Source organism: Equus asinus, chromosome 10, assembly GCF_041296235.1.
Source record: "Equus asinus isolate D_3611 breed Donkey chromosome 10, EquAss-T2T_v2, whole genome shotgun sequence".
NCBI classification, from domain to species: Eukaryota; Metazoa; Chordata; class Mammalia; order Perissodactyla; family Equidae; genus Equus; species Equus asinus.
The window spans coordinates 103,750,885-103,771,530 of record NC_091799.1 but is presented as its reverse complement, the minus strand read 5'-3'; the positions used below and the strand labels follow the sequence as shown (position 1 = coordinate 103,771,530).

The following is a 20,646-nucleotide window of genomic DNA, read 5'->3' as shown; positions in this document are numbered from 1 at the left end:
ATAGATCCTCCTTCTTCTGTACTTGTCACATCCACTGTGACACAGGTCACAGGGAAACCAGGTCTCCGCATTCTGCTTTAGCTTTTCCTACCTAAATGCCTGGAGAACAAATTTTATGAATATTACTCACACTCTGGGGAAGTAATAATTGACTGTTTACAAGACACACTGTACTGTAAAAATGTTATAAAAATAACTACAGAGAATAAGTCATATAAATACTTAGACTTTATTATACGTTTAGGCCTAACTGAAACCTATGTAAACACAGTTACAGTAAACACATTGTTTATGCACTATACTTGAAAATATAAAACCAATTTAAAGTAATTCTCATATTAAACCAATTTTTCTTTTTAATTTTTTTCTCTTTTCTTCAGCTTTCTTTGACATCATAATAAAATGGAACAGAAAGAGCATATAAAAAGAAAACCATTAGGTAGAATTTTTAACAGCTTCAATTTACCTACCACAGTTAATACTTCCAAGACTACTGTGCCATGGAGCATCAAATGCATCGCACTCAAAGGTGTGCGATCACTAGCCGCCTGAAAGCTTGAGGACCAGACAGATGCACGTCAGGGACAGAGGGGCAGCTGGTGGCACAGCTCCACAAACCCTCCAGGCCCTGCCCTCCCCCAAGCCCAATGACGTGGACAGGGTGGCTGGAGGACAGGCCCAGAACAGCGGCACTGCTGCCACTCAAAGTCACAGGCTGCCTGAAGGTCACAGCGACACCCACAGGACAAGGAGGATCTTCAGACAGAGGGAGGACGGAGTTAGGAAGGGGGGTGGTCCTCCCCTCGGATGCTTCGATACTTGGCCATGTCTTCGGGAAACACTTTAGAAAGTTCTTGAATCAACAGGCTTTTAAATTTCTAAGAAGAAAAAGAAATACTGTCAAAATATCTTTCTGACCCGTCACCCATGTTAAAGATGACCCCCGCCCCCAGAGCCTCCAACTCAGAAGAGGGAAACTGAGCTTTCCCTTTCCACAAGCAAGCGCGGTCCTCCGTGCCTGCTCGTCTCCCAGGGATGGATTCTTGGCAAAGCGGTTCAATAAATGCCTGCAACTCCGTCACAGGTACAGCCAGAACCGCCTGAGAGAGGAACACACATGCAAACACAACTGCTGCCCCCGAGCTTCAAATTAAAAATGCCCCTCTTATAAGGAGCCAGACACCCAGGTGGAAACAGTTTTTGTAGACAGCACACGTAAGTAACAGAAACCTTCAAATATGATTTAATTAAGCAATTATTAACTCGAACCACATCACACTCACTGTGTGCAAACAGCTCCATCAAAGCTTTCAGAGTACCTGGAAACCTGTCTCCTCCAAACGCCATGGCTTCTTGATCCGACTTATCAGCATCAGCTTTGTTTTAATCCAATCTCAAAAAAGCGGCTAAATACCACCAGCATCTCAAAACCTTTGCTTAAAAGCTATATAAAAAGCAGCACTGTGGGTTTGAGCATAAAGATATACTTACAGAAGCTAAAGCACACTCTCAAAGGAGAACTGCAGCCCTGCATTACAGTAAATATTTAAGATATAACTTTGGAAATTCAAATACACAGCCCACAGGGCAGACAAGGGCGACTGAACTGTGGCATGAGATTTCACAGATCTTAGATGAGAGAAATGACCAAGCAGCAACACAAGCAAACTGAAGATGACTGCACGGTTGCTGACATTACTGCCAACAGGAAACCTCTGCGCCGCCCAAGGCTCTGGAGGCGAAGAGAAGGGGGACAGACGGGAGCACATCAAGCATGAACCACGCCCCTGTCCACAGAGCAGGGGATTTCCGCCGGACAGTACAACTCACTCACAGAGCACTCAAAACAATCACGGCTTGCTATTGATTAAATGCTGTGTTATGTCCTAAGGGTGACGCTGAGTTCACCAGTAACTCAATCCCAAACTCACAAACCAGAAATGAAGCCGTGGCCACACACCAACAATTGCAGCAACAGCCACTTCCAGAACCCGCTCAGTGCAATCACCTGGGAGGAACGCCGGGAAGCCCTACGTCCCCAGGGCAGCATGTGACTGGCACATCACTGTCGTTCTGACAGAGCCTCTCCCCTCACTCCTTGCACTCGGCCAGAGCACCCTAAGAGGTCACTGTGTGGCCATCCCTGCACACATCAGACAGTGACTGGGCACACCTGTGGGTGCTGGGCATCAGAAGGCACAGACACTCATGCCCCCTGAGATCTGGGAGCTTCAGCTGCAGTGGAGGGGAGAGAACAAATAGAAAAAAGCGAATCCTCATCAGTGCTCTCCAGGAAGCAGCTGAGGAAAGGCTTGTCCTCGAGGCCTCCTTGAGGAGGTGAGATCCACGGACCCCAAAGCGTTGTCAGTGTGCATGTGCAGAGAGAGGAAACAGCATGGGGAAAACAGGGAGAGGGGTTTGGTAAATTCCAGAAATGGAAACAAGGCCAGGGTGGGCTCTGGTATGAAGAAGAGGGGCAGGGGGGCAGGAAAGCTCCTTGCACGAGGCCAACAGAAGTGGGAGGCCGTTAAAGGGATGGGACCAGCCAGTTAAGGGAAAACCACACACACTCCAATCTGAGCCATATTTGAATTAATTTAAGTAAGAAAAAAGACTGCAGACAGTCCCAGACTTACAATGGGTCAACTTACAATTTTTGAATACTACGATGGTGCGAAAGCAAAATGGATTCAGTAGAAAGCACACTTTGAATTTTCAATTTTGATCTTCCCCAGGCTACTGATATGTGGTGTGATCCTCCTTGGTGACGCTGCAGTGTCGGCGAGCGCAGCGCAGCTCCCAGTCAGCCCCACCATCGCCAGGTGAACGACTGACCCACTGACAACCATTCTGTACCCAGACAACCACTCTGTTTCTCACTTTCACTACAGTATTCAATACATCACATCAGACGCTCAACACTTCATTATAAAACAGGCTTTGTGGGAGACGATTTCACCCGACTGCAGGGTAATGTTCCGAGCATGTTAAGGTGGGGTGGGCTAAGCTCGGAGGTTCGGTAGGTTAGGTGTATTAAATGCATTTTTGACTTACACTATTTTCAACAATGGGTTTATTGGGACGTAACCTCATCGTTAAGTTGAGGAAGATCTGTACATATTTCATGTTCAAGATGCATAGAGTTTTTTAGATCTCATCAAAGTAAAGAAACACAAAGAGTGAGTTCTCTGCGGAGAACTGCGTGACTGGGATACGGTACGCAGGAGACGGGAGTCAGAAGCTGCAGACACCACTGGAGAAAGAGAAGAGAATAAAGACTCAAGAATCCTCCAAACCAAAGAACCATAATTTCAGGAAAAGCCCTAACAGGAGGAATCAGAAAGCATCAAAGAGCAAATGGAAGATACTCAAGTCTTAAAAATGAGAACAATCACAGATAGACAATGACACCTAACGATCACGAAAATTAACCTGGGCTGTCATCAAAGCAAGGCTAGCACTTTGTTACATTTTTTATGCTACCACACGGCTCACAGATATTTAACTTTACTACCTATTACGCAATTCACAAATCTCCACTATGTAATGTTACGAAATAGTTGATGTTTTACCAAATTTGCTTTGTATTTCCTCATGTTCTGACATTCTTCTCTGTTTATGAGAGCCTTACCTTCATTGTGTCAATCTTGCCTTTAACTTGCTCATTTTTAGCCAAAGCCCTCTCCAGGCACTCTTTGGTGTAGAGTTGGGGGTTTCGACCTTGATCTATATATCTGGAAACATGAAACATCTCAATTAACATTTGCATGGGTAACACCTATTCTCAGTTTTCTTATGGAAAAAAAAAAACGTTAGCTATTATACAACTTCACATGGCCCTGTTAAGACAAAACTGTGTCAGAACCAAGTGAATCAGGATTCCCTCATTTACATAAATATACATAATTTGATCTCATATTACTTCTAATAATATGAATAACTCATGAAATCATGTAATGATCACTGACAAACCAAGCAAGCTTCACAGCTATGCTACTTCACATTTTTAGCGTTTGTGCTTTTAAAAGCCTTCATGGCCATTACCGTTTAATCCCCAATGCAACCTGCAAGGTCAGGCAGCTCCTGACAAGATAGAACTAAGCGTGGGCTGGGGCTTCAGGCCTGGGCAACATGCGGGAGCCCACCAGGAGGCAGCCTCTGCTCCAGGTCTGCCCCCTCGCTTGGGAAACTCTTTGTGGAGGAGCCTCAGGCTGCTGGAGGGGCAGGGGGAGCTGCGAGCAGGAGGGCCCACCACTGCCTGCCCCAAGATTATTTTACAAACCAGGGAGAGACCCTGATACAAAACTGTACTACACATAGTTAAGTAACTTTAACAGAGAGAGATCCTCCCCCACTATTTCTAAACACTATAAAACTGCTTGTTGACATTTTCAACACTTGCCCCCAAAATGTCTCCATCATCCCAAAGATTTCATTAAGCCTATTGCCTAGATGAATACCCACACTTTACCAAGGGTAGACCATCTGCCTACTTCTGTACCGAGGACCTAAATCGAATTATTACAAAGAAATGAAAACTACCACCACCACCCTAAGTCCCATTAATTTTTTTTTACTGAAGCAGAGAAGACAGCCACTTCAAATGAAAGACACTTTTAAGTTACTGTTAATGGCATAAAAACTGGCCTTTATGACAGCAAAAAATTAATAAATTGCAAGTTCTAGAAATTCCATTTTATTGCAATGTTTTTGAAATGATGGAATGAAAGAAGCAAAATTATGATTAATTGTAAAAAAAATCCATCCGTTTCTGGGAAAAAAAAAAAACCCTGACAGGCTCAAGTATCCCAAATAAACAACAGCTTCAACAGCAACATCACATGGATTGACTCTTCCTCTAAGACCAAGAGTGGAATCCCACTTCTGCCAACACACCAACCCCAAGGACCGGATAGAAAGGCCAAGGTTTACATCTTTATTGCTACAGATAGTGTGTCTGAGCCGTGTGCTGCAAAGCCCACTGTGGACTTGGAAATTCCTCCCACATGGTGCACAAACCCACTGACAGTTCATAAATAAAGCTGCAGCATCTGCTGCTCATTAGAGTTCTGGAGCCAGCTCATTCCTGGTACCCCACAGGAATCCTGATTCTCCCTTCTGCCCACCGCTGGCTCTGGTGGCCAAGGCTTCGGTGCCCCGTCCTTAGGTAATCTCTTCCCACCCATCTTACGTAACTTGCCCCACTTCTAAAGGCTTGAGTAGTTACTTGGCATCTGCCAATATATCCATCCATACATTCCCAACCAGAGCAGCATGATGAGGACACTGACGAAGGCAGATTAGCCTCCACGTTCCTGCGTTTCGCAAGCAGGCAGCCGTCGTCCAGGAGCCTTATAACACGCACAAGACCTTTCCTCCCACCTGAGGCCAGAGAACTCAGTGGGGCTGACTGAGAACAGGCAGAACATGACACCGTAGCCAGCAGGTGAGGACAGGGGCGACCCCTAAAACCGGAGTCTCTGTGTCCTGTCTGTGCACAGCTGCTGGGCTGGGCTGTAACCAGGACTGGGATCTCTGACCTTTCCAGATGGAAACGACAATAACTTTTCCTTGTACTGTTCAAAGAAATCTAGTGATTTACATTTTCAGTTTTACTGCAAAAAAGTACTAGAATTCCCTTGCTGTGCCAAGCCAGCAGCTCTAGAAGGGAGAGGCTGCTAGCCACAGGGAAATGGGCCCTGGTCAAGGAGGACAAGTCCAGGATTTTAGTCTCAACTCTGCCAGTGACGAGCTCAATAACCCACTGCGGTTACTCATCAGTTCCTCACCTGTGAAGTCAAAGTGTGATACAACCTGGATTGACAAAACACTAAGTCTATTTTCTGGAGGCGTTGTCTGGGCCGTGACGACGACAGATGCACATAACTGCCCCCGTGCAAAACAGTGAACAGCCTCCCCAACTCACTTGGCCTAGGAAGAATCTTTTTTTTTCCCCAACAGAGCAGACAGTATCATCTCCCAGACCCAGCACGGCCAGGGCAGCTGGGGAAATACCAGACCAGAGGACTTCTCAGGTGGTTTCTGGCTGTAACCATTTTTTTTTTTTAATTTATAATACAGCCCACGTAAGACTTTTTAGTTGTCAAGAAAAAAATAAGCTATGTGGCTGTCCTTTTGTCTAAGCAGGACTTTGAGGGCCTATGATTTTTTCACATATTTAATAAGCCTTTATTCATATCTAGCTCTTTGTCAACAAAACAATACTGAGGGGTGTTTGTTTTAAACTTTTTAATCTCATTAGACATCAGCTCCACGAGAGCCAGTATTTTTGTTGTTTTCTTCACTGCTATACGCCCAGCACCTAGGCTGTGCCTGCCACATAGCAGACACTTAAATACTGAGGGTTGAGGGGGTCATTATACCACAACTAAACAAGAATTATACCCAAATAAAGACCAAGAATGGTACTTACTCAAAAACTTCTAAAGGTACAGTAATATCATGAAGTTGCTGTCTGCACTTATCAATATCCTGTAAGCCCGTAACGATAAAATTCCTGGAGGAAAAAGCAAAAACGAGAGTAATGGTTAATTCAGAGGACATTAGTGCCACTCACCTGGCCAATCAGAGCTCCACACAGGCGCTCCTTACACGTGCAGAGGTAACACATGTTCTTGCGTTAGCTACAGAATTCCTAAGAAAGCTCTGGAGTTACAGAATACCCTCAGATATTTGTTGATTTTCTTCACCAATATTGGGGGGACGGAGAGCAAACCCTTTGGGAATCTGATGAAAAATATCAACCTTCTCCCCCAAAAAATTACCCTGATGTGCATGGGATTTTGTGTGCGGTTTCTGAGGACACACGGAGCAGTGGACTCCAGCTCAGGAACCCATCCTCAGTCTACGGGGAAGAAAGCCATCACTGCCTGGCTTAACTTCAGCTCCCCTCGGAGCCTTCCTACATCACCTGGCTAGTCTCACGACACTGGGTATGTAATCATGGTCGTATGTCTGTGCTATACAGCTTGTGAGCCCTTCTCCAGAGCATTCTATTTGTGTGTTTGCCTTTTGTCCATCCCAGGGCCTAGCACCATGGCCACCACAGGCTGCTGCCAAAAAAGAAGAATTAATAAGCGTTCTGTGGCCTTTGTCATCGCCACCCTCCCCCAATTCCTTCACATTCAGGCCATCGGAGCCGGTGGTTTCAGCGCCCTCGCCTTCCCGGGCCACTTCAGTGCACTCCCGGGGAAGCCCGCCTCCCCTCTAGGCACAGGGGCTGAACTCCCCAGAAGGCTCAGGAGGAAACGCTAGGAGGGGGTCACAGGAGCGCGGGGAGAGGCTTACATTATGAAGCAGGACTCTCCCTGATGCGGCCCCAGAAACGGAAACTGTATTGTCTGCCCCTGATAACGTCTCCAACTGGGCCCTCAAGAAAAGGTCCCAGCAAGACAAAGCGGGAAGGAGGCGGGCGGGCAACAGGCGGCAGCTGCGAGCCCGCCCTCAGAGCGCAGCCTGGAGGTGGGAGGGGTCCGGGGGGACCAGGCCCAGAGGAGGCGGCGGAGAGGCTGCGGCTCTCGGCCCGGCCCTGACTCCCCATCCCGGCTCCTGATCTCGACTCCCTCAATCCCAGCTCCCCCATCCCAGCTCCCCTGCAGACGCTGCCCAGCCCACCCGGGGAGACGCCGGCGCACTCCGGCAGCCACTCACAGCTTCTGGTTAAGCCCGGCCTGGCTGCTGGGCTGGAAGTCGCTGACGATGATGCCGAGCTGCCGGATGTTCTCCACGAACTTCTCCAGGTGCTCCTCCAGGTGGTCGAACTTCTCCGCCATGACCCCACAGCCACACCGCCGCGGGCGTGATCCCGGTCCGCCGCTTCCTGCTTCCGCCCGGGCCCGCCACGACTTCCGTTTCCTCTGGGGCGGGAGGGGCGGGGCCTGGATGGTGGGGCGGGGCAGCTCAGGGGCGGGGCCTGAGCGATGGGGGCGGGGGGACCGTCGGGGGCGTGGCCCGGACCCTGGAGCGGCGCCTGGGGGCGGGGCCTAGCTCGAGGGCGGGGCTTGAGCGCAGGGCGGGGCTGGCGTCAGCTCGGGACCGGCCAGGTATTGGTCGCAGGACTACCCTGCGTGCTCTCAGGGCGACAAAGAGCCAGCGGTGGGGATCTGCGAGACCCAGCTCTGCCTCCACTGGCCCTGGGCAATTTTCCTAGCTCCAAGCCTCTGTTCTCGTCCGTAAAATCGAGATAGAAAGACCTGGAAGCTACCTGAGGTTAGAGGAGACAATGCTGGTTAAGGGGCAAGCGCAGCAGGCCATCTTTGAAAAGAGTACCTTGTCTCCACGATGAAAATGACTTTTTTTTCCTGTATATACAAATTACAGGTACTAGTTGTAAATAATTAAAACAGTACAGGAAAGGATATAATGAAGAAGGGAAAAAGACACCTAAAATCCCGCCCCTCAACATAAGCTATCTTTAAGATCTTGGAGACCATCCATTCCTGCATTTTTCACTCACAGGTATAACCGCCTGAGGGAAAAGGGCTTGCTCAGCTTCTCATTCCTGCACTGGCCCACTGCTGTGCAGGGTCCAGTGGGCCCCCCGCCTGCTCCTCCGAAGGCTGGCCTCTGCCTCAGCCAGGCCCTCTTGGAGCCACCCAGCATTTGCTGCTACTCTGAAAAGCAGCTCAGGCTGGGCTTCAGACCCGTGACTTTCCCAGCAGTGATTTGCCATCCCCAAATGAATGAATTACCAGCCAGGACCACTCACAAGGACTTAAGGCCCCATGTCACAATTGAGGCCTTCTAAAGATCTCAGTCCCCTCCAGGCTCCATACAATGCAGCATCTTCAAAAGTACCCACCTAGATGAAAATGCCAAAGTTTGCCTGAAGGATCCCATAAAGTCAGTCTCCCTGCCCCTTAGCTGGAATCCTTGAGGTCAGCACTGGCCTCCCTTCTTTCCTCTCGTATGTAATTAGCACTCACCTCCTCTAACCCGTGCTTCTATCCATCTCCCATTCAGCTTTTCCTCCCCTAATTCCTGTCACCTTCCTAGATCAGGCCCTCAGCCCCTTGTACTAACACTAATAAAACAGCGCCCCATGGGGTTTCCCTGTCTGTGAAGAGTAACCTCTCCTCCTTCACAGAGCTTTTAGTAAACTGCTGTTCATTGATCTTATTAAAATTCCATTCTGATCACATCACTCTTATGCTTGAGAAACTTTCTGCCCATTCTTCTAGGACTAACCCATGTTTGTTTCTACAATAGCCTGTCTGGATTCTTCAAGCCACAGTGATTTTTTTCTTTTACCAAATATCATAATATTCATCGCCTGTACTTTTCATTTCCCAGAGTCTTAGGCAAAATAAGGAAGCTCCTTGTTGAGATGCTCTCCAAAGCCGCTCCCAGCTGTGATCAGAAACGAAAACCCAGAGAAGTGATTTGTCAGACTTACTGAATCGGGGACTCCAATGGATGTGGTGGACTGAGCTGCATGAGAAGCCTCTGTTCCCACTCTGAATACACAGAAATGTTAGGGAAAATACCTCCCTCCCGATTTAACAGCAATTAACTTCAGGGGAATTTTAAATCAGGGCGGAAATAAAATACTTGACAACAGAAAAAAAGGTGACTAGGGAGAGGTCAGTATATGGAGTTAACAGTCCTTCTCAATTTCATAAGAGAGAAATACATATTGGTGGAAATTAGCCTTTCTTAAGTATTTACTTTAAAATTTTAAGGAGACTTGTTTATTAGAATATATAATTCCAAACTAGTAGAGCGGGGAAGCGAGTAAGAAAAACACAACCAGGGGCTGGCCCCGTGGCCAAGTGCTTAAGTTCTTGCGCTCTGCTTTGTTGGCCCAGGGTTTCACCGGCTTGGATCCTGAGCATGGACACGGCACTGCTCGTCAGGCCATGCTGAGGCGGAGTCCCACACAGCACAAACAGAGGCACTCACAACTAGAATATACAACTATGTACTGGGGGGCTTTGGGGAGAAGAAGAAAAAAAAAATTGGCAACAGATGTTAGCTCAGGTGCCAATCTTTAAAAAAAAAAAACACAATCAATCCAATAGAAGGCAGGAAAAAGAGAGAAGAAGTGAAGCAAAGAACAAGCATGGAAAATAAAAACAAAATAGTGAAAAGATTAAAGAGAAATGTGTTAGTGATCACAGTAAATGTAAACAGACTTACCCATTTGCCTAAAAGAGAGATTCTCAGAGATTGAAAGTATTCTGTTTTGTTGTTGTTGTTTTAGTCTAGAATGTGGTTTTTCAAAGGCACACCACAAACAGACATACAGACAGGTTGAGATAAAGGGATAGGATAGAACAAGATATGTCAGGCAACAAAATGAAGTTGTTAAAGCAGATAAAGTTAAAAATAAATAGAAATGTAAGAAGACTTTTTTAACAATAAGGGGAAAACTCCAGCAAGATGATATACTAATATTAACTTACAAGCAGCTGACAACATAGTCCTATGCTATCTAACAGAAAAATTGACAAATTATGAGGAAAAATTCAAAATCCATAATCATACCAGGAGATTTGGACTTCCTCTATCAGAAAACAGTAAATCAAGTGGACCGAAAAATAGATGAAGAATATGGAAGACTTGAATAATATGGTTAATTAGTGTGATCTGTGAGAAACAGTGAAGTCTGAAGAACAGATTGTTGCAAAGCACATAGGGAGTATTTAGAAAAATTTGACCATTCACTCAACTACAAAGGAAGTTTCAGCAAATTCGAGAGTCTATCATGTGGACCACATTTTCTGAGCTCAATGTAATTACAGCAGAAATCAATGAAGTTATTCACTTTTTGCACACACACACTTGAAAACTCAGACTCTTTGAAATAATTAATGGATGTACATACATCTGAATTAGAATGGGCAAGACCCAATTGATGTCTGTCATCTTGGGGTAAGTATTAATAGCATTCTCTTTCATTCACTACCCAAAGGGTCTCAATTTGGTTGATACATTACATGGTGAGCCTAGTTAAAGGGGAAATTGTAAAATATTTGGAACTAAATGGTAAGCACTTCTTATCAAACTTCTGCTTTGCTTCTAAAGTGATGCTTTGAGGGGAAAATAGCCTGGAAATAATAAGCTAGGATTTCAACTGAAAAAGTGAAAAAAAAAAACAGAGAGAAATCACAAGCACAAAGAAATATATAGAAAGGAGTGATAAAGACAGATAGTGATGAAAATGAAAACTATTTTACTGGTTTTCTTTCTACTTTCATTAGAAGCTAGAAAGATGAACAGTAAACAGAAACTGATTGTTGAAAAGATGAATCAAATAGACATCTTTTGGCAAGTCCCATTGGGGAACAGAGAGAGTAAAAGAATAAACAATATTATAAATGAATGTGGGAACATAATTCAGTTACAGTGACACTTGCATGTTCATATTTTGAAAACTTGGAGGATGTGGACAATTTTCTAGAAAACTACCAAAAGGTTAACTTAAGAAGTAATAGGAAATCAGAATAGATCTTAACCTTTCAATAAACTGGCCAGTAGACAAAACTCTCAAAGAAATGAAAAACATCAAGCTCTGACAGCTTTTTACATTAGTTTAGTTTTTTTAATCAAACATCAAAGAAAAAATAATTTCGAACTTACCTAGACACTTTCAGAGACTAGAAAAAGAAAAAACACACCCCAGCTTGTTTTTAAAGCGCTGTATAACTTTGATATTAAAATAAGACAACAAAGACAGTGCAAAAAAAAGAAAAGAAAATATAGGCCAGTCTTCCTTCTGAAAGTGGATGCAAAAATCCTAAATAAAATATCAGCAAACTGAATCAATTATCATGTACCAGCTACCTATTGCTGCATAACAAAACTCCCCAAAACTAATTAGCTTAAAACAACTACTGTCCTCCATTTTGCTCACAAATCTGCAGAGCGGGCTGTGCATGACATTCACAGCTCGCCTCTGCTCCATGTCACATCGGCTAGGGTGGCTTGACTGGGACTAGAGGATCTGCTTTCAATATGACACACTCACGTGGTCATTATGTTGGCAGTGGATGCCAACTGGACTGAAGGCTGGAGACCATGGTTCCCCTCCATGTGAGTGTCTCTGCAGGCTTTCGGGGCTCCCTCACTTCCTGGTGGCTGGGTTCCAGGAGCACATCGCTCAAGAGAAGCAGGCAGAAGCTGTGCTACCCTTTATGACCTAGCTTCCACAGTCCCATCACGTCACTTCCACCATAGCTATGGCACATTTAGATTCCCAGGAGGGAACATAAACCCAACCCAACAGAAGAAGTAAGTAGTCACATTGTTGGAAGAGCAGGTGAAATGGGAGGTCTTGTTAAAGCCATTTTTGGAAAATACAACCGTCACACATCACATTGAAAAAAAGAATGATCTGTTGGGCTTTTCCTAGGACTGCATGAATGGTTAAGTATCATCAAATCTATCATATAACTAAGTCCATTAAGATTAAAGGAGAAAAACACCTCAAGTAGACTTAAAAGAACAGACATTTGATAAATCCAACCTCATTAATAATGACTTTTTTAAAGAAGTCTCTGGGAAAACTAAGAATAGAAAGTTCCTAAACTTAATAAAAGATAGCTACTAAAAACTTACAGAAGGTGTCAGACTTAATAATGAAACTTTAGAGATATTTTCACTGAAGTCATGAACACAGCCAGAACTGTGACCCTGACTATTTGTCTTGTACTGGAGAACCCAGCCGCATAGAGACAGTCCGGGAAGTAGCCCTAGGCTGTTATTCGGGTCCTCCCTACTGTCCCCCTTTATTGACATGCAGCCTCTCTGTGCCTCCTGACTTGTCATTAGAATTCCTGGGTATTTTATACTTTATCTTCCGAGCTATATTTTAGGCATTTTGAAGACAGGAATCTAAACTTACACATCCCCCGGAGTCCCAAACATATGTGAACTAGCTCAGTACACACCTTTTGATTATTTGAAGGCTAAGGGAAAAGAGACAAAGGAAGCGAAGCGGCAAAAGAAACCATTGTTGCCTATTTTTCCGCTATGGATGTACCTCTCCAGGAAGTCATCCTTTCCTGTCTGGTAGAGATTGGCAACAACCTGTGATCCAAATAATTAGGAGAAATGAGTGCTTCTGCAGTTTTGACTTGCGGCCCCCTCTGCCTTGCCCCCTCCTGGTTTTTTTCACTACATAGTTAGCTGTTTCTGCCGCCTCCTGTGCTTGCATACATAGCCCATGATAGCACCGGCTTTTAAGAGCAGCTTTGGCCAAGGAGAAGGTTACATGGAGAAGTTCTACACTGCCAGTTTGCTCTGCCTAATCACAATCAGCCTGGGTCTGTGATCATGTTACCTTTTGTGTTAGTCTGCAAGGGCTGCTGCCACAAAGTCCCACAGACTAGGGGCTTAAACCACAGACACTTACTCTCTCACAGTCCTAAGGGCTGGAAGTCTGAGACCAAGACGTCAGCAGAGTTGGTTCCTTGTGAGGCTGTGAGGAGAATCTGGGCCAGGCCTCTCTCCCAGCTTCTGGTGTTTTGCTGGCAATCTTTGGCGTTCCTTGGCTTCTAGAAGAATCACCCCATCTCTGCCTTCATCTTCACATGGTGTTCTCCCCATGTTCACGTCTGTGTCCAAATTTACCCTTTTTATAAGGCAACCAGTCTTACCAGATTATGGCCACCCTAATGACTTCATTTTAATTTGATTAAATCTGCAAAGGCCTGTTTCCAAATCAAGTCCTATTCTGAGGTCCTGGGAGTTGGGATCCCAACATATCTTTCTGGGGGGAACACAATTCACCCTGTAACACCTTCTTCATTTGTTCAGGAACACCAGCCCTTGTTCTCTGTATTCTGACCGCAGGATAGTCGATTCATTGCCAGGTCGTCGTGAGCACAGTTATGGTATCAGTCCCTACATTTCCATGATTTGTGATTGGTCATCAGCCCCAATTTTCACTTCTACAAACTTTCTCCTTCCCCTCTCCTCCTATTTGTATTGTCTAGAGTGAGAACAAAAATGCAAGGTTTTAAAGTATGGCTTTCGAAACCATCCCAAATGGAGCCACTGAGATCCATTGAGTACACAGGAGTTTTAAAGCATTTCTAAACCACTTATCTCCCAGCTGTCCAAAATTATTCCTCCATTGACCATTGTTCTCTGCTGAAACCCGCTGACACCTACATTGAAATTCTTCCTTTTTCTCCTTAAGCAGCCAAGTAGTGGCTACTATCCCTTTACTTAGCATCCTAAATACTGTTGATTTGTTTGTAAGACACATTGTAGAATTTAAACACCCCAGGCTGCACGTGTAAATGAAATTAGGCTGGAAAATCCCAGCAAGTCAGAAGGTATACCTGTTAGGATGCTGCCAGCAGAAAACCTGCAGAGCTCTGCTTGTGGGGGACTTTGCCACCCTGTATCCCCTCTGAAGTCAACATGATCTGCCTCTGGGAAATTTGCTAACTTCTAATACTTCATAACCTTGGAATCTGAAGGCTAGATTTTTTCTTTAATTCACATCGTTGTTGCTCCATCAGCACTCATGGCCCTAACTGATGCCATTTGGAACATTTTTTGCCGTTCATTCTAATTTATTCTGAGAACCAGATTCAACTTAAGTTTAAAAAAATGCAACTATCCTACTGAGAGGACAAAACAGCTGGTTTCTGCTTTTCAGTTTGTGGATTTTCAGCACATTAGCAGTTCTAGCAAAACGGAAGATTTGCAACTCTGTTGCTTTGATGATGATGATGTTGATGGTCATGATCATACTAATGATGATACTAGCATTTTATTGAGCATTTTATATAGATTATCTCATTTATTCTTCATAACCCTAGGAGGAAGCTACTATAGTTTGCACCATACATGGTCAAATAGAAGCAAAAAAGTTTCCTTAAATATAGATTTTGGAAGCAGAATAATTCCAGCTGGTAGAGGATGCTAATATTGTTTTTCTCCCAAGAGCCACATTGGCACATGAATGTTCAAATAAATTAGATTTACAATTCATTCTATTAGGTTCACATATCAATGAAAGTGCATGACTTGTACAATAAAAGTTATAAATTGTGTCTTGTTTTTACACCAATAAGTATGGAGAAATGATAAGATTTCTCTTCTCTTCTAGTTTCTTTTATGCGCAACATTTGTGGTTCTACCTGGAATTCTGTGTAATGAATCTGTGACAAGAGTTAAAAAGCAGTCGGATGAGACTTCACTCATACAGCGTGCAGAATGGCATGTGAACCGATCAGGAAGTGGAAGCGTGCAGCTGACTTTCACTATCAGGTTTTCACGCAAAGTTGGTCACAAATTCAAGAGAGGATGGGGTATAGCACTATAGAAATAGGGATAAGGTGAGGCACCTAACTCTTAGCAAAGTATACACACAAACACGGAAATATAAACTTTTTAGACTTCATTCTGATTTTCACCCTCCTGCTTCCTTCAATACACCACTTACGTCCTGCTATCTCATAGCCCTGTGTAAAAATTAGGGACGTTCAGCTGAAGTCTCAGCTTGTCTTAAACACTTGGAAGAGAAATGAGCTGTGCTCAAGCATGCTCTTCTAATTGTGATGATCCAGAAAACGAAGGCTTACCTTGCAGAAGATCATGGTGCACTTGGACTTGGGACACCTGCTTCTGCTTCTGATGAAGAAAGACAGACAACCGGGATGCTCGCCAGCAAAGAGCACCTGAAATAAGCAAATCCGAAGCAGCTTTGTCAGAAAACGAAGTAAAAATAGATTAAAACTCTTCATTATGGAAGAGGGAAGCTAAGAGGAGACAAGGTCTATACTGCTTTGAACAGACAGAGTTATTAATGCCCAGGACGCCGGAACAAGTAACCTCCTTAACCTTCTAGAAAGTGGCTTTAGTTGGCTAGTCCAGGTCCTCTGAGAAGCAGATCCCAGGGTGAGACTAAACAGGCAAGAAATTTTTTAGGGGAAATATCTGTGAGAGAAAATGGGGGGAAAAAACAGAAAAGGTTGGAAGAGTTTTCAGACCAAGATGTAAGTCTGATCCCCAGAGAAGGAAAGAAGGAAGGAAGCAGGGAGGGAGGGAGGAAGGAGAGAGGGCAGGCAGGCAGGTGGGTTAGTGGGCAGGCCAGAAGCATCTGAGCCTGAAGAGCAGTTCTAAGGAGAGTTTGGTGAGACCGCTGCAGTGTCGTCAAACCCAAATCCCCCATCAGCAGAGTCACAGGTCTCTCAGGGTGGACATGCCTTAGTACCCCTGCCCCAGTCATCGGCTGGAAGCTGCCCACAGAAGCAAAAACTGCAACAGATTTCAGAGTAGAACACTGGGACCCTTGGCCAACTCCAACCCCGGCAGCTGGAGATCTGAGAGGTGCATGTTCATGGGCACCACATTAGGACAAATCATGATCATGACCATAATCATGGCCATTTTTTGACAGCCTGCTGAGAACCAAGCATTGCCCTGGATAGTTCACATATATTAAACATAAATGTCAAAACAAGGCTGGATATGATTACTCCCCAACTTTAGTGAGAAAATTGAAACTTATAAAGGTTAGTGCCTTGCCAAGACCACACTACTGGTCGGTACAGAGGTGACATTGGGACCTGAGTCCTTCAGGCTTCAGAGTCCATGCTCTGACCACAATAAACAATGAGAGGACTTTTGTTTCTGTGATAAGAGATACTGAATTCACTGAACTCGTTAAGCCACAAAGCTGAGTGTTTTTAAGATACAAACAAATGTTATGTGTGTTCTGTATGATTCGTAAGTGACAAGCGTTGAGACCAACACCATCACACTCTCCCACCAACAACTCATAGTCACGCTGGACCCCCAGTGGTCCCAAATAGCATTTCTCATGTCCTCCTGACTGTCTAAAAATGGAGCTCAGGCATGGCCAGGAAGGGACTAAGCCCCAATACTCCTTCGCTAGGTGACATTGGGCCATTTTTAGAACTACCTTGGTCATCAGTTTTCTCCTCCTGGAAATAAAGGTAATGTCTATAAGTGTGTAAAGCATCTAGCATTGCGCCTGGAATGTGGAAGGTATTTGACAAATGTGGTTGCCTTCTATTGGTTGGTACCCAACACGCACAGAGCCAAGCTTTTCTTTTTGTACCATAAACTGGCTCTTTCTTCCAAAAATGCATTGATTGTGTCATTCCTCAACCTAAAATCTTCTGACATTTTCCAGGTGTCTACAGCAGGGATTTTTCAGTCCTACTCTCTGCATGACCCCATTCACATGCCCCATGTACTTGCTCTATTACAATACCCCAGTTCTCTGGGTGGGACAAGAGGAGGGGAGCAGGTGCATGTGGCCTGGAAGAGGGTGCGAGACCCTCAGAAGAGTGGAATATGTAGTCTGAAAATACTCATCCTCCAGGGAGTTAGGTTGCAGCCCTCATCTTCTCCCATTAAAAAGTTTCCAGTCCTCAGAATGAACTCCAAAGTCCTTACCAGTGGCCTAAAACTTCCTCCCACTGACCAGCACCCTAGGGCCTGGCTGGACCCTTGTGGTCCCTGCCTCTTTGCCTTTGCTGGTTTCCTCCCTCTGCTGGGAAGTCCTCTTTCACACTTTTGTCCGCAGTTGGGGAAACCCACTTGTCCATCTCAGTGCAGTTTGCACCTACTGCCTCGGGCAGAATTACAACTCCCTGGTCAGAGCTCTGGCACGTCTGGGACCTGCTGCCTCCTGTAGAGGATGAGATAGAGGCTACAAGAGCAGGCCTCACCTACAGGCAGATGTATGTGATGGAGACTGGTTGAATCCCAATAAAACCTGCTTTCCCTTCTCCTATAGAAATGGAAGTGAAGCCAGACTCATGGCTACCCGGCCAGCCCACCTAGCCCAGGCTCACTCGAACTTATTTGTGTCCTTGGCACTAAGAAATGTGAGCAGAAAAAATGTGTGCCAGATCTGGGTCTGGGACTTCTCCATGCATTTCCCTTTTCTCTCTGGCTGGACCTGGTCCTGGACCTGGACCTAGCAATGACAGTCCAGTAGAACTTTCTGAGATGACAGAAATGTTCTAGATCTGTGCTGGCCAATATAGTAGCCACTGGACACTTGAAATGTGGCTAGTACAATGAAGGAACTGAATTTTAAAATTGTCTTTTAAATGAATTTAAAAGAATTAAAATAGCCTTATGTCTCCAGTAGCTACTGTACCAAACATTAGAACCCTTAAGGATGGAGGACCGACCTAGAAGGAACGTGGGCCTTGGAATGCCCCCGTCAGGGCAGAGCCTCCCCCAGATGGACTACTTACCCTGGGACTGTTGAGTGAGGGCAGAAAAGGTCAATACCTTTGGGACCCTTGGGGTAGCGTGGCCTCGTGGTTAAAGCAGGAATCTGGAGGATCACTTTCTGAATTCAAATCCCAGCTCTGCCACTTGACAGCTCTACGGCCTTGGGCGAGTCACTTGACTTCCTTGTGCCTCAGATTTCTCGTCACTGCATTGGGGAGATTAAGCATACACACGACACCTAGGTTTGTTGTGAGAATGAAATGAAGAAATAAATCTAAAATACCTAGAATATTGTATCCACTGTATACTTGTCAGCTATTGTTATGAAATTTGGGGTCTCCTTGTTACAGCATCCTGGCTTTGCACGAACACAGGTGGGTTTGAATCATGGCTTCACCATTCACCACCTGTGTGATATTGGGCAAGTCGTTGGCTCATGTGAAGCACTCAATGTCTGTGACTGTTATGATAGAACATATACTATAGTGTAGGTAGCTGTTAGGTATCTCTCTCGTGAGCATCTCAAGGATAGGGATTGTCATTTATCTTTTTGTTCTTCAGTGATTAGCACAGTGAAGATGCTCATCAAATGTTTATTGAATAAATGAATGAGTGAATGAATGAATGAGTAACTCCTCTAGGATTTGTTTATCTGAAAACCCAATACTTTCTCTGTTTGAAATGCAGCTTCTGAGACCTCCTTTGGACATCAAATCGCGATGGTACCCTAATAGCGTGCCCAAACAAGGGTGTCCTGTCCCTTCCTCCCAGATCCTCCTAAGGAACAACAGTTCTTCCAACACTAATAAAAGGTGACTCTGTAGCCTGAGTCCAGCACAAAGACTGGCCAGGATGACTCATTTGGGCAGGCCACTGGCAGAGAACACCGTCGGGATCACTCTCATCAATTCCTGTTTATTAAGCGCATGCCCCTGCGGGATGCCAGGGATAAGTGGTGACATGTGGCTGGAATCTAACGGCCTTGGAAGACCCCAGGGTGTACCCTGACTCCCCCAAGTAACTCGTCCTAAGCAGGCGCCTGGCAGGAAACCTTTGTTCGAGTCTTTGCTGGACGAGAGGAGGGCCTGGCATTTTACCTGTGGTCAGAGCTGGAGGAGGGGACAGTTGGGTACTCATGATGACCAGAGACCCACCTGCATGGCCATTAGGCAGTGAGCCTCAGGATGAGGCGGTGTGTTAGTCAGGGTTCTACAGAGAAACAGAACCAATAGGGTATGTACAGATACATAGACAAAGATTTATTATAGGAACAGCTCATGAAATTATGGAGGCTGAGCAGTCCCATGATCTGTGTCTGCAAGCTGGGCCCAGCTGGTGGGTAATTCAGTCCAAGTCCAAAGACCTGAGAATTAGAAATGCCAGTATCTAAGGGAAGAAGATGCGTGTCTCAGCTCAAGCAGAAAGAATAAATTGGCCCTTTCTCCACCTGTTTTTTTCTTTTCTTTCCTTTTTTTTTTTGGTGAGGAAGATTGGCCCTGAGCTAACATCTGTGCCAATCTTCCTCTCTTTTGTATGTGGGATGCCACCACAGCATGGCTTGATGAGCAGTGTGTAGATCTGTGCCTGGGATCCAAACCCACGAAACCCCAGGCCACCAAAGCAGAGTGTGTGAACTTAACCACCAGGCCACCAGGCTGGCCCCATCCTTCCACCTTTTTGTTCTAGTCAGGCCCTCAATGGACTGAACAATGCCCACCCACATTGGGGAGGACAGTCTTCTTTACTGGGGATACTGATTCAGATGCTAATCTCTTCTGGAAACACCCTTACAGATGCACCAATAAATAATGTTTTACCTGTTGTCCGGACGTCTCTTAGGCCAGTCAAGTTGACACATAAAATTAACCATCAGAGTCACAGATGTGGAATCCTTTACAGTCACCCCTCGGTATCCAAGGGCAATTGGTTTCAGGATCCCTGTGGATACCAAAATCCAAGGATACTCAAGTCCCTGATATAAAATGAATTGCATATGACCTGTGCACATTCTCCTGTATACTTTAAATCATCTCTAAATTACATATAATACCTAATATAATATAAATGTCATGTAAATAGTTGTTATAGTGTATTGTTTAGGGAATAATGACAAGGAAAAAAATCTGTACATTTTCAGGACAGATGCAGCCATCATAGGCCTTTCCATTCACGGCTGGTTGAGTCCATGGAGGTGGAATCCTGGATGCAAAGTTCTGACTGCATTTACTTTGACCATATTCTCAATTTTTACCTAAGGGCAAGGGAGCAGACTTTGGGGGAAAACATCTACAAAAGTTGCTATCCCTGGTAACTTATACTCCAGTGGGAAAGATGTATAAGTGGTCCTATCCCTCCCTGGAGCAGGCGGGCCAATTGGCAGCTACAGAGGATTTGTCAGTGCACGTGGAATGCTCCCTAGGAACCCAGAAATGCACCGGGACCAGGGAGGGG

General features: G+C 45.1%; 1 protein-coding gene across 1 annotated transcript in view; it reads right to left on the bottom strand.

Moving 5' to 3' along the window:
• Positions 1–210: 210 nt before the first annotated feature.
• The window catches only part of MED10 (mediator complex subunit 10), a 44,825-nt gene continuing 24,389 nt past the window's right edge, over positions 211–20,646 (bottom strand). Inside the window, exons 2-7 of the mRNA XM_014828461.3 lie at positions 18,253–18,400; positions 15,561–15,656; positions 7,672–7,898; positions 6,434–6,517; positions 3,632–3,734; positions 211–878 (exon numbers count right to left, since the gene is read on the bottom strand). Coding sequence (XP_014683947.2) covers positions 780–878; positions 3,632–3,734; positions 6,434–6,517; positions 7,672–7,898; positions 15,561–15,575 — 528 coding nt within the window. The 5' untranslated portion in view covers positions 15,576–15,656; positions 18,253–18,400 and the 3' untranslated portion in view covers positions 211–779. The remainder of the gene's footprint in view (positions 879–3,631; positions 3,735–6,433; positions 6,518–7,671; positions 7,899–15,560; positions 15,657–18,252; positions 18,401–20,646) is intronic.